Source organism: Taudactylus pleione, unplaced genomic scaffold (genome assembly GCF_031769625.1).
Source record: "Taudactylus pleione unplaced genomic scaffold, aTauple2 ptg000009l, whole genome shotgun sequence".
Lineage (NCBI taxonomy): Eukaryota > Metazoa > Chordata > Amphibia > Anura > Myobatrachidae > Taudactylus > Taudactylus pleione.
The window spans coordinates 10088412-10105358 of NW_028284412.1; the positions used below are offsets into that span (position 1 = coordinate 10088412).

Consider the following 16947-nt stretch of genomic DNA (forward strand, 5'->3'; position numbering starts at 1 on the left):
TCAGGCTCAGCATGTCACACTGCTGGATGTTCACTTAGCGAGATTTAAGTGCATCATTCCTCATACGCACAATTGCACTGTTAACTGGTCGCATATTAGCGAATGCCTTAGACTTTGTATGAAACCGCTGTTTTTATTAAGCTTTGTGTGCATGCATCTGCCCCAAGTTAACTAGCATCCTTATATCAAACCCCGCATACTCACACACTACATATTCACACATAAGGTTTAATAAGCTTTAAAGTATAAGATTTAAGTTAGTTCAGTTAGTTTAATGCTGTGAAATAAAGATATTTGATAACTAAGGTTTTATACATGCTAAGAAAGCCGTGTTTGGGTTCGTACTGATGCATACACTTTCAACAGAATTCCGGTACTATCGGTGTGGAGATCGCATCATGCATTCTCAACTTATGGACCGCAGAAACTACAAGCAACAAAATGTATATTTTATGAAGTTAGGATTTGCACGGGGGGGCGGGTGACTAAAGACCACCAGTTGTTAGAGGCTGGGTGAGTCTATTTGAACCAGCCTGTTAAACGCTCTGTAACAGATGCTTCTCCCCTGGGAACCAATGGCAGAAGCAAGAAACTTCTCTATTGTCCTGTCTATTCTGGGGGGTATAAACATGTGTGCTCAAACACTGGGTTTTAGTCTTCTTGCTGGACGCTGAGGGACGAGGGGTTTCTTGCTGATACCTAACATCTGGACCAGAATGCGCTGCGTATGTATACTGTACTTGGGGGTCTGTATAATTCCTTTGCGTCTAATTGTGTCTGGATCAATAGCGTGTAACTGACTGTACTTTTTACTTGAATAATACTTTGTGCTTTGGAACCACATCTTCTAAGTCTGGAGTCTCTATTTACTGTATGACTGCGTACGCAAATTAAGCGTCATCCTTAGAGGTTTATAGGTAGGATTTTAGAAGGTACAGGCAGGGGTATATAGAGGTTCAATTTTAATATCGTCAGGGGCATTACTACTGTGTGGCATAATGTGTAAGGGGCACTACTATGTAGTGTTATGTGAATAAGGGCACTACAGTGTGGCGTATTGTGAATTGGGGGTACTATAGTGTGGCCACGCCCCTTCCCCACGAGATTACGCCCTTTTGGGTGGCACATGGCTGTGGTGCGCAAAGTCCTGGTTTACAATATGGGGGGGGCACCAAAATGTCTAGTTTCAGCTCTGCCTAATACCTCTGCAATCTGTCGGGATCCTGACTGTTGGGATGCTTACTACATATACAGTAGCATGAATTATATTCATGAAAAAAGCAGCATAGAACAAAGCAGTTAGGTCACCACTTGTTACTACAATATAATTATGTCACATGGGGTCTTATTCAGGGGCATTACTGGACCTAGGGGGCCCCATAGCAACATTTTCACTGGTCCCCCAAGGTCCGTGCTCCCCTCCCCCCACACCTCCTCACTCCCCTCTCCTCGACAGTAGAGTTACTTGCTCGGTGGTCACGTTGCGCAGAACAGGAACACTTCCTCTCCAGGTCGGCTCCATCTCCTCAGTCCTCACTGGTTGATGCTGGGAGGTCAATGAGAAGACAGAAGAGCTGGAGGTGTAGCCAACTGGGAGGACACGACCACGGTGGTGGGGGGTCTGCGACCACGGAGCAGGTAAGTCAACTCGAGGAGAGGGGAGTGAGGAGGGTGAGGGTGGAGGGGTGCGGACTGAGGTCTGGCACCGTAGGTGCAGGGGGAGGGCCGGGCCCCAAAGCAGCTGCACCCCCTGAACCTACGGTAGTTACAGCACTGGTCTGATTCTCTAAGTCGCATGCAAAGTGTCTGCAGTTGCAAGCAGCCTGATTTACTACCTTTTGCTAATAAAAGAATATGTAAGGCTAATCTGGGGGTTTGTGTGTCTGCTAGTGGGACACCATGCCGCCAATTGATTTTGCACCAGCCGCCGCAACTGCCATCATTAGTACCGGGACGTGCACCAGCCCTATGCAATAGATCCTGCAGAAACGACTTCCCCTTGCTAGAAATGTGTGTGTACAGGTGCAGTGTTAAGGCATTCCGCTGGTGTGTACATATCACTACAGACAGCCCAGTTGCTTAACCAGTAAGATGGTTTATTGAAAGATACCGTACTCACTCTGAAACACTGAGGGCCTGATTCAGAGCCGGACGCTCTTTCAGAGCGCTCGCTCTGAATCAGTGCCTTCCTCTCTTTTTTTTAGAGTGGCCTCCTGGCCGCCTACATAGCTGTGGGTGACCACCCACAGCTATAGCGAGTGGCCAAAAAGATGGTCGCGATGGTCAAGACCATCGCGACCATTGGGCTTGCGACGAGACCCTTGTGGCAGGGTCTTGTCTGCCGCAAGCCCTGGAGTGCTTTTGGCTCTATCAGAGCCAAAAGCACTCCCACTGACATCACTTGTGATGTCGGTGGGGCCGGCCCCAGACGGTAGGCGTTCCCATGGGAACACCTCCGTCTGGCCAGCCACGCCCCCGGCACGCCCACCAAAGGGGGCGTGCTGTCACTCACCATCGACAGCACGCCCCCTTTGTAGAGAGACCCACAGCGGTGGCATGCGCACTGGCCCAACATCGCTTAGCGCTCGCGAGCGGGTCTGAATCAGTTTGAATGGAGCAGAGTAGGATGCGATAGAGATCAACAGCTGGTGACTGTATACAGCTTTCGGGCCATCTTGGATCAGGGAAGATTCCCTGGAGTTACTTAAAGCATGGAGTCTGAGCAGTAGTGCACTCCTCTATCAACATCCCTTGCCCCTATGCCAAAAACTTTTGAAATACACCCTCGGTGCGGGCCCCCTCCTCTCTGCGGTGCAGTAGACTCTGGCATTGAGTCTACTGCACATGCGCAAGTCTCTCGGGTAACATGGTGCCCGCGCCATGGTTCTGGGGGCACCTCTACTGCTTATTTCCATATCTCCGGGAAAATGGCTGCTACACCATTTTCACAGTGATTTGCACTGCTACTGCAGCGCCGATGCGAAGGGGTAAGTATTGCACATGGGTAGCTGTGTGAGCCCCCCTGGACTCAGGCTCGTGTGCGCACCGCACACAATGCACCCATTATAGATACGCCAATGCTTCCATGACAGTCCCACCAATCAGGGTGGTTCCTTGCAATCACATAGCAGAGTTCGGGCTTGTCTGTGGGGTCTGGTAGGGGCCCTAACTAGTCATGGAAGCAGAGTAATGGACCCCCTTGGTCTCTGTAATGATTATTTTGCAGAGCAGACATGGCCACACCTCTGTGATTGGCCACACCCGCAGTCCTGCACTGGGGCCCTCAGAATATTCCTGTGGCCCTGTTTGCTGACATCCACTCGAAAGAAAACTTTACAAAAGTGTGTTTAAATGTAAAAATTTATGTATAATTTTTTAATGGTAAAATCTTGATGAAATGTATCACAAATGGCCCCATTTAACAGAGTTGCACCCACTAAAGCTCATCGATTGTCTTTGCCCCAGAAGATATATGACTGTCATCTCCGGATACTGGAACGTGAAAAGCAACCAAGGGGCATTTTTTCACATTGAGACAAACCAGCTTCTTTATTGAAGCAGTCTTTATTATATTAAATCCGGTTTCACCACCAAATGTGCTGGGTTTCCAGTATTCTGGAGAACAAATCGGGTTCCCCATAAGTCCTTTAAGTGAAAATGGCGCTCCTATCTCTATCATACTTTCTCCAAAAATAGAATTTGGGTGAGTTTTTTCCAACAGGAGGCCGGGGTAGAACTCCAGTGCATCAATATCACCATACAGGGATTCAAGTTGTGCTGCAGTTTCTTCTTCTCCTGTGAAATAAAAACATGATATACATTACTAATATAACCAATAGCAAATTCCAACAATCTTATTACATGTGCATATTATATACAACAGCTTTGTTTTTGTTTTGTTTTTTTTAAAAAGCAATAAATAGCACAGTGTAGGAGCTGCACATTCATAGGGATTACAGTCATTTCTCATGTGCTTATTCTGACCTAAAGTCTGAGAGAACTGAAGGGGGAAATGCTTCTTACAGATGGACTCATCCTTATCCCAAATCAGATATCTCAGCTAATTACAGGAAGCTTTCTGTGACAATATTATTATGTTGTAGCCATTAGATGACAATTTCATTAAGATGATCTAAATAATGCTGAAATCATGTAACCGTGGCTCAAAGCATTCATGCAATTGTAGCCCAAACTATACAATCTCTTTGTATCAATGTTCAGTTAGACCATTTCTGCCTGATTACATATCAGCTAACAGCTGATAGGAAATGGCAGCGGCTCAGAAATGTAATCTCCATATGTACATACAGATGGAGGGGGGGATGGCGGTGACAGGAGTGGTCCATAACAGGGGTTGGAGTTTATGTTGGCAAAATATTAAGTGAATGATGAATATAGGGAAGTAACAAGGGGTTGGCGAGGATGGCCCATGGCATAGGATCTAGGGGTTGATCAAAAATAAAGAAATATGTTTTGCATACATGTAACATCTATTATGTAATCAAAATTTATTTTGTAACTGTTTGGCAGTGTTTATTTGGTATATCGCTGTAACTACATTCCTACTGTCTGGTAAATACAATGTCTGTCTGGGGAGTTAGGAGCTAGCTGGTGGGAGGCGTAATGTTTGCAGGCTACCTACTGTATGACAGCATGCATTCTTTTATACAGCAGACCGCTGGCTTCCCGACTGTCACATCCCGGCAAGGTACCAATGATAAGCGTCAAAATCCCAACGCCTATCATTAGCCCTACGCTGCGAGACTGACGCCCGGCATACTGAACGAAGGTAAGCCGGGTGGTGGCAGCGGACAGCCGCGGGGGTGGGGGGGGTTAGGTTAAGGGCTCCTGGGGGGGACTTAGGGTTAGGCACCCCCCGGGAGGGTTAGGCTTGGGGAAGGGGGGGGTTAGGGTTAGGCACCCCCCCGGGAGGGTCAGGGACGGGGGGGTTAGGTTTAGGCACCCCTGGTTTAGGCACCCCAGGGGGGAGGTTAGGGTTAGGCACTTGGGGGGAGTTTAGATTTAGGCACTTGGGAGGGAAGTTAGGTTTAGGCACCCCTAAAAGAGGGTTAGGGTTAGGAGGGGGTTGAAGGTTAAGGATAGATTAGAAACTTACCATGTCGGGATCTGGTCCTGTCGAGCTTCCAGCGTCGATATTACATCCACCGTGCTGAAGTCCGGCGGGATTTCATACCGATCCCGCCAAGGATGCATCTCAGCAGCTGCTTTTTTATATTTTTTCAAGACTATAATGTTTTAAGCCTTTTTTGTGGAGTAGTAACAGAGAGATGCTTTATTTATCTGCACTTTGTACACAATGGGAATGCCTATTTTCTTCATCTATGTGAGTTTGTATGTACTTCCCTTGTTTACATTCGGTTCCTCCAGTTGCTCTTTTTCCTCCCACACTCCAATAACATACTTAACCTGCACCACAAGTACTGTAATTGACTTCTCACAAAAATGAACCCTAGGGTGTATGTGTGTGTCCATGTGGTAGGAAATATAGGGGTCTATTCATGAAAAAGAGAAGAGCCTTGTTTAACTGAAATCTCGGCTCTGTTTAGCTGAAATCAGGGCTCTTCTCTGCTTCGTGCTATTCATGGATCTAGTTACCATTGGAGAAGTGTATTACTTCTCTAGCGGCACCCTGCTCCATGCCTGCATCGCATCACCATACTACATACTTGCCTACTTTTGAAAAAGCATTTCAGGGAGATTGTGATAGCAACACCAATGAGCGTGCTTTAAAGTGGGCGTGTACTACTATATCTCAGAGGCGTGTCATAAAATGTATGGAAACGAGAACCAAAGCACTTAGTAAAATCTATTTGCTGATGAAAACACACAAAATACTTTTTAGAAAATGCATGTAACCATAGGGATCATTGGGCCTTATATCCAATGCAGGGAAATTATACTAATGATCCCATTTGATTGTATATATCTGTTTTTTTTATAGAACAGTCACATAATATGGGTAAGGTGGAATCAGGGAGAATGCTAGACTTTTCAGGGAGACAGGGAGATTGCTACTATTTCAGGGAGTCTCCCTGACAATGAGGGAGAGCTGGCAAGTATGCCATACTATTGTATGGTGAGTGTGATTCATGAAGGAACGGAAAGCTCAGCTTTCCATTCCTCTCCTGCGGTACAGATTCGCCATCTGAGGATAGTGTAATCTGTACTGCAAGCCGAATAGAGCAGGGAAGTAGTATACCTGGAGCTGCCTCCACCCCCTTTTCCCAGCGTCCATTGCAGCAGGTCTGACCTGACCTGCTGCTATCAGACGCCGGGGCATGAGCAGTGAGGATCAGGCATATATCGGGCTCCCGATATGTCTGTATACTCACAGCGTACACAGGACCTCATTCAGAGGGCGGCCACATCTATTTTCTGAGCTCTGAATGAGGGCGGCCGCATCTATTTTCTGAGCCGACCTCCGGGCCGCTCGCTAGGCTGTGGGTGACCACCCACAGCTTTAGCGAGCAGCCAGGTTGATGGTTGCGAGGACTCAAGACCATCGCGACCATCGGGACTTGCGACGAGATCCTTGTGGTAGGGTCTCGTCTTCCGCAAGCCCCACTGAGCTTTTGGCTCTATTAGAGCCGGATCTCACCACTGACATCACGAGTGATGTCAGTGGGGCCGCCCCCAAATGGTAGGCGTTCCGTCGGGAACACCTCCATTTGTGTAGCCACCCCCTCACCCCGCCTACAGGACGGTGTGAGCTGTTGATCACCATCGACAGCCGCCCCTTTTGTAGTGAGTCCCGGAGTGAGAGAATATTCTTTCTCGCTCTGGGGCTTGCGCACGCGTAGTGCGGCTGCTGTGCGTGCGCAGAGCCCAACAGCGACCCGCTTGCGAGCGCTCAAGCACTTGCGAGCGGGTCTGAATGAGACCCAGAGATCGCTGAGGCGCCGGACAGGTAAGTGTACATGAATGGCTACTAAACTTCACTATATATCACATCAATATGATACAATACATAGTGATATCTTTTAGTAGCCACTTGATGTTGTACATGAATAGACCCCATGGACTATAAACTCCACTGGGGCAGGGACTGATGTGAATAATTATCAGTGGCGGATTTTACCTAGGGGCTACAGGACTGCAGCCCCTCCCCCACAGTAAAAGTCACCACCCACAGGGACTGCTTAGCAGTGGCAGTGACTTCCTATTGGAAGCACTCCCTGCTGATCACATTCAGACAGGCAGTCCCAGGGGGAGTTGTTTTCTCCCCCTGGAACTGCCAGTCGGAACTGCAATAGCAGACAGAGTGCTTCCCATGGGAAGCCACCCCCTGCTATTACAGCAGCCCTATCTGGCTTCCAGGGGCAGCAGATGATGCACTCCCTAGAAACCAGTCTGTTTTCTAGCATGCCAGACTTAAGCCCTGCCCCCAAATTGGCTGGACTTAAGCCACACCCATCTTGATATCAGCCGTCAAATCACCGGGAGGGCAGGGAGCTGGGAGGAGGAGATTGTGATGCAGACCCCCCCGGCCAGACAGGTGAGGAGCTGCCGCAGCAAACTATTCTCTGTAATGCACTGCACAATGTGTGTGGTATATAAATAACAGTTAATAATTACCTATCTTTCAAAACAAGCTGTTATAACTGAGGGTTTACATTTATTTGTCTATCTTACACTGCTAAAACTGTACAAACTCTCTGGCTACTTATAGTGCAAGGTGACATGAAAAAGACAAATAAGTCATGCAAAGATGAGGTAACAGAAACAAAGAATTTAAAACCAATCCCTTTCTACACTCAGAGGACCTCATTCAGAGGGGGTCGCAAGAAGCGATCGCTCTCTGAATGAGGGCAGGCGCTGCTTTTTTTTGGTGCGGCCTCCCGCTCGGGTGATGGTCGCGATGGTCAGAGACCATCGCGACCATCGGGGCTTACGACGAGACCCTAGGGTAGGGTCTCACTTGTCGTAAGCCCCGGAGAGCTTCTGGCTCTGTCAAAGCCGGAAGCTCTCCACTGACATCACTAGTGATGTCAGTGGGGCCTCCCCCAAACGGTAGGCGTTCCCATGGGAACGCCTCCGTTTGGGCTGCCACCCCCCCGGCCCGCCTTCCAAACGGGGCGAGCTGTCAATCAACATCGACAGCTCGCCCCCTTTGGAAAGAGATCCCCTACGACCAGCGCTGTCGGTCGTAGCGGGTCTCTCGCATGCGCACGAAGGAGCCGGCTCCCTCGTGCGCATGCGCACTAGACAAACATCGAGGAGGCCGTGCGGTCGTAGACCGTACGGCCGCCTCTGAATACAGCCCTGAATCTCAATGCCGCTTTATAATTTTCAGCTCCAAAAAGCCGCCGCTTTGTAAATATAGGCCAAAGTGTCTAGCTATTTCACCTCTTCTCTTTTTTGTATGTGTTGCATTGAAAATTAGGATAGGAAAACAATTTGAAGCAAAAGTGTATGATAATTATAATTGAAGTTACAGATTTCTCTTTCTTCATTTTCTATAAACGGTTGCAACTGTTGCTCCTGATAATGTAAATACCAACTTTACAGACACTAATGGACCTGATTCTGAGTCACATGCAAAAGTACACGCAGCAGTGTCTATTGGCGATCGCCTGTGTGCAAATTTATGCAAATGGAGGGAGAGTCATGGACTACCCGTCCCCTCCTCCCTCCAGTACATTAAACTACACACCTGAGCAGTCAGGGGAATAGTCTATATCCCTGAGGGAGGGGGATGGGGTAGTCCGTGACCCGGCAGAGAGGGGAGGTCCCACTGCGTCATCCCCTGTGCTGCCTTCTGCACATGCAGAGTCTTGTTAGCTACTCAATAGCTCACCCACATAGGAAGGGACAATCGGGATCATTTGAATTGTTTGTAAAAACTCTCAGTAGCTTAAATATACATATTTTACCTGTAAAATCCTGGAAAGATTTATAAGCTTTTAGGCTAAATCTCTTCCGATACTCATTGAAAGACTGCAATCTAAGTTTTCGAGACTCTTCAATGACCCCAACAGCTATATGCAGGAGACGTGGATGAAGGTTGTGTCCACCTCCAATCTAAACAAAAGAAACAGTTGTATTATTCATTGGTATTCCTTTTTGGGAAGTAGTTTAAATCCCGGCTGTCTCCTGCTATTTACATAGGGGTATATTTACTAAAGTGCAGGTTTTTGGAAGTGGAAATGTTGCCCAAAGCAAACAATCAGATTGTATTTATCATTTATCTAGCACCTTCTAGAACAGGGGTGGACAATAATCGGTTCTCCAGCTGTAGTTGAACTACACATCCCAGCATACCTTGCAATAGTTTTAGCACGGTCAAATAGCAAAACTGGTGGCAGGGCATGCTGGGATGTGTAGTTCTACAACAGCTAGGGGGGCACTTCTTGCCCACCCCTATTCTAGAAGATAATAGCTGGAATCTGATTGGCTGCTATGGGCAACAACTCTTCTAAACTTCTAACAACCCGCACTTTAGTAAATTTACCAATTGTACCCAATAAGTTGGGTAGCGCCATAATATTTTCCCACCAAAATCATTTATTTCCATAATATGTATTGTTATTTTATACTGTATTGTGTTATGATTTGCTGTAGTCAGTCGGGGTAGCGCATCACAGCCAGTCAGTTAGTTTAGTGGTGGCACAGTTGGCTGGCTACATAGTTGTTATATTTTTTGGGAGTGGATGGAGTAGTGGATGGCATTCAAAAGACTTTTTAATGAGTGAATCTGCTCAGTAATAATTCACATTCATGTGAGTAAGGTGACTGTGGTAGACTTTTAACTATTACAAGGGTATACAATCGGGAAGCCGGCTGCCTTAATACCGACAGCCGGCTTCCCGACTGTCATATCCCTGCGAGGGTGAAATGTCGGGCGTCTAGATGTAGACGCCTGACATTTCCCCGACGCCGGGAGACAGGCGCCCGGCATCCCGATCGAAGGGATGCCGTGTGCCGTGAGTGGACAGCCGCGTTAGGTTTAGGGCACCCGGGGGGGGACTTAGATTTAGGCACCCCCCGGGAGGGTTAGGGTTAGGCTAGGGGGAGGGAGGGTTAGGGTTAGGCACCCCAGGAGGGATTTAGGATTAGGCACCTCCCCGGGGGACTTAGGTTTAGGCAGCGGGGAAGGGGGGGTTAGGGTTAGGCACTTAGAGGGGGGATTAGGGTTAGGCACTTGGGGGGGGAGGTTAGGGTTAGGCACTCCTAAGGAGGGTTAGCGGGTTAGGTTAGTGATTACTTACCTTAGCGATGATCGGGATTTCCAGCGCTGTCGGGCTCTGCTCATCTGTCGGCCAGGCACTGCCGGGAATCGAACCGCAGCGAACCGATTCCATTACAAGCGCAGATAACTCCTGGCCCATCACCTGGTCCTAACCAAACAGGCATGGACAAGTTCTCCGGATTGTGACTGTACAGCCTAATTTCAACTACGTGCACCCCCACCTTATACACTATACAGTGTTACCCTAGTTTTTCATCTTTTTAGCATTTTGTAGGAATGTCATTATTTTGGTTGTGGAGAGCGTTGTGGTAAGTATGTTAATTCTTTGCAGCTTTACAAGTCAACTGTCTGGTGAGGCCTGTTACACTTGGTCCTGTTATAAATAATACACAAAATATTACCTCAATACTCCAATATATGTTAGAGAATCTGTAGAGCCAATGGCACGTTTATGCATATATTGTGACAATGGATAATACATTTCTCAATATTATACTAGAACCCAATATTTGTTTAAACAAATTGCCAATGTCTGATTGCCAAGTAACACAAGAATAGTTCCGCTGAAAGGAGCAGATTGTTGTACAAACCTTATTATGCATTTATGTTATGCCAATAGATATCAAATCACAAAAGGCTGGAAGAGATCGGACATTTCCATTAGAACGGCAGTACTCAAATAAATGTGGTACATCTTATCAATAAGTACTATATCTGATATGTTGAACAACTGTTGCTACCTAATACAAAATATGGGAACTTAGGGCCTGATTCAGAGCCGGACGCTCTGAACGAGCGCCAGCTCTGAATCAGGGCGTGTTTTTTTTATTTGCGAAGCGGCCTTTTGGACGCTCGCATAGCTGTGGGTTACCACCAACAGCTTATGCGAGCGTCCATGATGATGGTCGCGATGGTCAAGACCATCGCGACCATCGGGCTTGCGACGAGACCCTTGCGGTAGGGTCTCGTGGCCGCAAGCCCTGGAGTGATTTTGGCTCTATCAGAGCCAAAATCACTCCCACTGACATCACTAGTGATGTCAGTGGGGCCGGACCCAGACGGTAGGCGTTCCCATGGGAGCGCCTCCGTCTGGGCAGCCACGCCCCCAGCACGCCCACCAAAGGAGGCGTGCTGTCAATCACCATCGACAGCACGCCCCCTTTGGTGCGAGACCCATAATGACGGCTACCCCGTCGTTATTCGGGTCTCGCGCATACGCACGACGGAGGCGCCTCCGTCGTGCGCATGCGCATTTGGGCAACATCGACCCGCTTGCGAGCGCTCGCGAGCGGGTCTGAATGAGACCCCTAGATTTTTTTTATAATAACTCAGCTATGACTAACCTAAAATACACCTCACTAATGATCCAACCCAGGGCTGCAATCAGAAATTGTGGGGCCCAGGACTGACAAAATGGGCAAGGCCCCCCTCAACATCCCTCAGCCGCCCTACACATTAAATAAAGATCCGATCTGTGGCGGGGGGCCCACTCAGAGATATAAGTAACTTACTAGTCACTCATTTTATTGTGCAGCAGTGGCAGAGGGCCCGGCTGAGTGGTAAACTCATACGCGGGCAGCCACAGAGCGATGGTAGTAGCAGGCCCACTGTGGGCCAGGAGGGTAGTGGCAGGCAGACGGACAGGGCCCCCCAAGTGGCCGGGCCCGGGAAAAGTCCCGGCAGTCCCCCCCTGATGGCGGCCCTAATCCCACCCTGTTGGACACTGTTACCCATCATCCATTCCACCCAACACTCGAATCCCGCCATGCTCCTCTTTTGTTTCCCCTTCCCATGTACTCCCACCCCTCCACATTACTGAAAAATCCAGCAGTGATGCTGATGTGAATACCTCAAATTGTGCTGCCACTTGCTACCCTCTAAGGGGATTTTATTACTACATGCTACCCATTCTATGTTAAAACAACGTCCATACTAAAGTTACAGAATTATAACAAAATAACTATGCATGACTTTAATTTTGTTACAGTATATTATCTCAGCAATAAATGAGCCGCCGGTATTTCATAACAAACCCTTTGAAACACCCACCACTGAATTTACTACTCCGTGGTTTTGATAGGGAGGTTTAAACAGCAGTCGATGTCCATCTATTTTACAGCAGTTTTGTGGTCTTTTCTGTCCTTGGGTTTTGCCAAACTGCTGTAAAACCACCATAAATCGCCACATCTGTCTATACACTGAGAATGTGAGGAATCACAATACACTTAGAAAGAGAGCTATCATTATGTATTATTAAGTAAGGAGGCAGATAACATTTATTTTATTTTTTTTGTTGGAAATGCTATTTTATTAATATATTATTTTATTTAATTAAAACAATAAAAAAAATGTAAATGCCAATTTATAATACATATGCCCCTTTAATACAATTAATAAATAATATTGCTCTTTTAAACAAATTACACAACAATTGTCCCACTAATATAGTAATAAAATAGCATTCCACCATAAGAGAATGATCAGTGTTATCTGCCTTCTTATTCATTGCATCATGATTGCCCTCATAATAAGTATACAAGTAAATAAATGCACCCGCCATCTGCGGAGTCACTGCAGCCGCGCTGCCTCCTCGATCGCTTCCCCTGTCCCCACCTCCTCTCTTCCACATCCAATCCAATCCCTCCCAAACTGTTATACTTACCCCCCCTTCCTATCCCTGTGCTCTTCTCTACAGTCGCTGCGGTGAGCACGTAACTAGCGTGCACTGCGCACGCAGTGGGAGTCGGGGGAGTGCACCGTGCAAGTTGGGTTTGGCGAACACGTGTCACAGCCGCAATTAGTTCATCATGCAAATGTGCCTGATGACCTAATTTAGATCAGGGTCCAATTCTATAATAATAGATTGTGAATACTGGAAATAAAATGAATATATACTCAGCAGAAGCAGTAATGCTGGTCAAATACTCATGCTACTGCAATGTCATGTGTTATATAAAAACTACTCCCATGTCGGATGACCAGCTAATGAAAAATGTAATGGAACTTTATCAGATAACTTGGCAAATTTGTTTTTATAGCTACTATTTGCCTAACAAAGACGAGAAGATCTGGGTGGGCAAGATGGCGCTGTATTTTAAGAGATTTCAGCCTTTCCACACTGGTTAGACTTATCCCTGAAAGTCTAGAATTAGATAGAAATGGAGTGGAAAAAAGTATGGAGAAATGGGCGATATCTCTTATAATACACAAGAAGTGCTCTTGAAGTTTTGAAATAAATACTTATCTCAAAAGTGATGTTCTGCCTTTTCGGTCCCTTAGTTGTCCAGCAAACCCTAACAGTACTCCAAATATGCAAATAAAATTATAACAAGCAATGTGTAGTATCCTTTATGATGCAAATGATATTACTCCCAATCCTCCCCGTCAAAACTGCACTGGGATCTATGTGGAAATATTGGATGGTACACACTCTCCAGTGGCGGGCTGGGCCGGGGGGCAGGGTGCCATATGCCCCCTGGGCCGGTAGATTTTTGCCTCAGTGAGGGCCGGTATCACTAGTGCACAGGTATGACTGACGGCCGGGTGACAGGCAGAAAGTGCTCTCAGTCGCTCCGATTATAGCAGCATCAGAGTGGCTGGGCAGCATTCTCTGCCTGTTACCCGGCTGCCTGTCACCCTATGTAGCTTGTGGCTGCACACTGAGCAGCGCTCCTTCCGAGGCTGCTCCGCTGCAGGCGCTGTGCACCAACCTCTGTGTCCTCTGTCCCTTCCCCGGGCTCCTTCCTCTCACTGCTAAGGCTCCGCCCCCTCTCCGGAAGGCCCCGCCCCCTCTCCTACCCTGACTGACTATATTAATCCATCACCTCCTGTCCCTGCTGAAGACCCCGCCCCCTCACCACGAGTCTCCGCCCCTTCACTGGTCTATCCTGTCTGTGTGATCTCTTCCTGTACCCTGGAGCTCCGCAGGGACCAGAGACAGAGCAGCCTTCCAGGCAGGTAAGTGCCAGTGGAGGTGTACATGTTTACATGACATTTGAGAGGGAAGGGGGGTGTTGGAATACTGTCGGTACTGGGGGTGATGTAATAATGTGTGTGAATGTGGGGGGTATTATTATTGTGTGTGAGGGCTACTGTATATTCATAATACCTGTGTTATATGTGGGTCACTGATGATTTCTGCATAATCTGGTGATTACTGCGTTATCTGGCAGCCATTACAATGCTCCCTGATCTGATGGTCCCTGTGAACCTCTCTGCATTATATGGCAGTCACTGCGACACTCCCTGATCTGATGGTTACTGCAAACCTCTCTGCATTATATGGCAGTCACTGCGACATTCCCTGATCTGATGGTTACTGCAAACCTCTCTGCATTATATGGCAGTCACTGCGATGCTCCCTAATCTGATGGTCCCTGCGAACCTCTGCATTATATGGCAGTCACTGCGATGCTCCCTGATCTGATGGTCCCTGCGAACCTCTCTGCATTATATGACAGTCACTGCGACACTCCCTGATCTGATGGTCCCTGAGAACCTCTCTGCATTATAGGGCAGTCACTGCGACACTCCCTGATCTGATGGTCCCTGTGAACCCCTCTGCATTATATGGCAGTCACTGCGACACTCCCTGATCTGATGGTCCCTGCGAACCTCTCTGCATTATATGGCAGTCACTGCGACACTCCCTGATCTGATGGTCCCTACAAACCTCTCTGCAATATATGGCAGTCACTGCGACACTCCCTGATCTGATGGTCCCTACGAACCTCTCTGCATTATATGACAGTCACTGCGATGCTCCCTAATCTGGCTGTCACGGCAAACCTCTCTACATTATTTAAAGCACACCCACATTAGGCACACCTTACTTACAGAGGCTATTATCATGTGTCTTTTCTCCATTGCAATGCGCTGGTGGAGAAATCGGGCCACTTACTTGTGTCTGCCCCCCAGGCCAAAAGTTGCCAGCCAGCCCGACACTCTCCTATGTGATACATTCGAAGACACACCTGACTTACGGGTAAATCGTGTTAGGTCTTACTCGTATGGGTATCTTTAGAGTTCTTTCTTAATGATGGCATTCTATCTCCATAGGTACCCTTCTAAATTATTAGGTACACACCTAGCTTACACAAACATGGGTGATAATCAACTCATAGAGGTTTCTTTCCTGGGTGAATATGGCAATTTCTCCCCTATTCCTTGAGTAAAATGTGGACAGTAGGAATGGTATGGTACGTGGTAGAAAATGTTGATGCGTACCCGTACTCACGTGTGGCACGGGGTTGGTAGGTGCATCTGGGTTTCTTTATCTCATATTACAGAATACCAAGATTTAAAAAAAAAAATTCTTTTTTTTCAGAAAGTGTACATTTATTTTCACATCTTCATTAAAAAATGTATAAAACATGCGGTCAGCAAAATATAAAAATAGAAATATCCAGGTCGTGAATCGGAGTCTGCACCAGTGTATAATGAGGTAAGTGTGATAGTGCTGGTAAAAAAAATCCTAGGTTCGCTCCATGCACAAAAAATAAAATAAACACATACCTCAAAATACCACTGTGCAGAGTCCTCCTTCCTGTGCTCCTCCAGAACCAACGCGTTTCGAGAATAGTCTCTTTATCAAGGTGTGGAGGTTTCAAGCCAGGTTACTCATAATATACTCCTCCGGTGTTGCTTCATACCATCGTCACTTCCGGTTCTAATCTGTGGGTCTCAATCCCCGAAATATAGCAGTAAAATAATCTAGCAGGTCTCCCATCCCTTCTCTATTCCCATCTCTAAACTCCCATTAGTCTGAGTTCTGGGAAGTACAGAAAAAGTCTATGAATTCGACTTTACCGATCTTTACACAGAAACCGGAAGCGGAAAGGTCCGGATGATCGCAGGGGTGCTTGGGATATGTAGTCTCTCTTGCTTGTGGAAAATGTAAGACCTTCGTGAAGTGCTGTAAGAGTCCATAGATTTCACTCACGATCTCTACACAGAAACCGGAAGCGGAAATACCGGATAATCGCAAAGGTGCTTGGAAGATGTAGTTTCTCTTGTTTATGAAAACTGTAGGACTCGTATCAAATATACTAAACCAGCAAGGATCCTGGGAAATGTAGTCTTCGAATTACTGGATATAAATGACAAGTCTTAGGTTTTGGAAATATACGGACAATATAGACCCTTATTGTGGTAGTAATTCCTATCAGATGAAAAAAATAATTAATAATCTAATCTCTGAAAAATACATTAAAACAGACAGATGGGTCTATATAAATAAGACAATTAGTATAGATAATAAAAAGTATCAATGATAAAATCTTTATAATTAGATCAATAGCTCTGTTGGAATATGATAAATATTAACTGGATATTATTATAGAAATTAAGATAAATATAAACTCCTTATTAAACATAAATGTTAGAAGTGGATAAATAATCTACATTTAAACAACAGACAGTCCCACATTCAAAGAATATGTGGGTTTGGAATCTCATACAAAGAAGGTAAGTAATTCCGAAGAGGTGCCAAAACTTAGTAATAAATCAATAATTGTCTTCTACAAGTGAAGTATGCATCCACATATATTCCTGAATAAACAGGATAAGAGTTATAGAAACCACTTTAGATCGAAATCCTGATTCAGGCCCTTGGGGTACAGGGTTTTTAGGTTAAAGATGGTTCTCATCTCTGATTTCCCAAGTTTTCTTGCTATATTTTTCTCTCTATATGAAGTTTTAATGTGTTGAACTCCCATAAATCTTCGAATGTGTGAAGT

The 16947-nt window shown here is 46.5% G+C and overlaps 1 protein-coding gene across 1 annotated transcript in view; it reads right to left on the minus strand.

Moving 5' to 3' along the window:
- Positions 1-3342: 3342 nt before the first annotated feature.
- PTGS1 (prostaglandin-endoperoxide synthase 1) overlaps positions 3343-16947 on the minus strand; it is a 126330-nt gene continuing 112725 nt past the window's right edge. The window contains exons 10-11 of the mRNA XM_088466614.1: positions 8895-9042; positions 3343-3795 (exon numbers count right to left, since the gene is read on the minus strand). Of these exons, the coding sequence (XP_088322740.1) occupies positions 3437-3795; positions 8895-9042 (507 nt within the window). The 3' untranslated portion in view covers positions 3343-3436. The remainder of the gene's footprint in view (positions 3796-8894; positions 9043-16947) is intronic.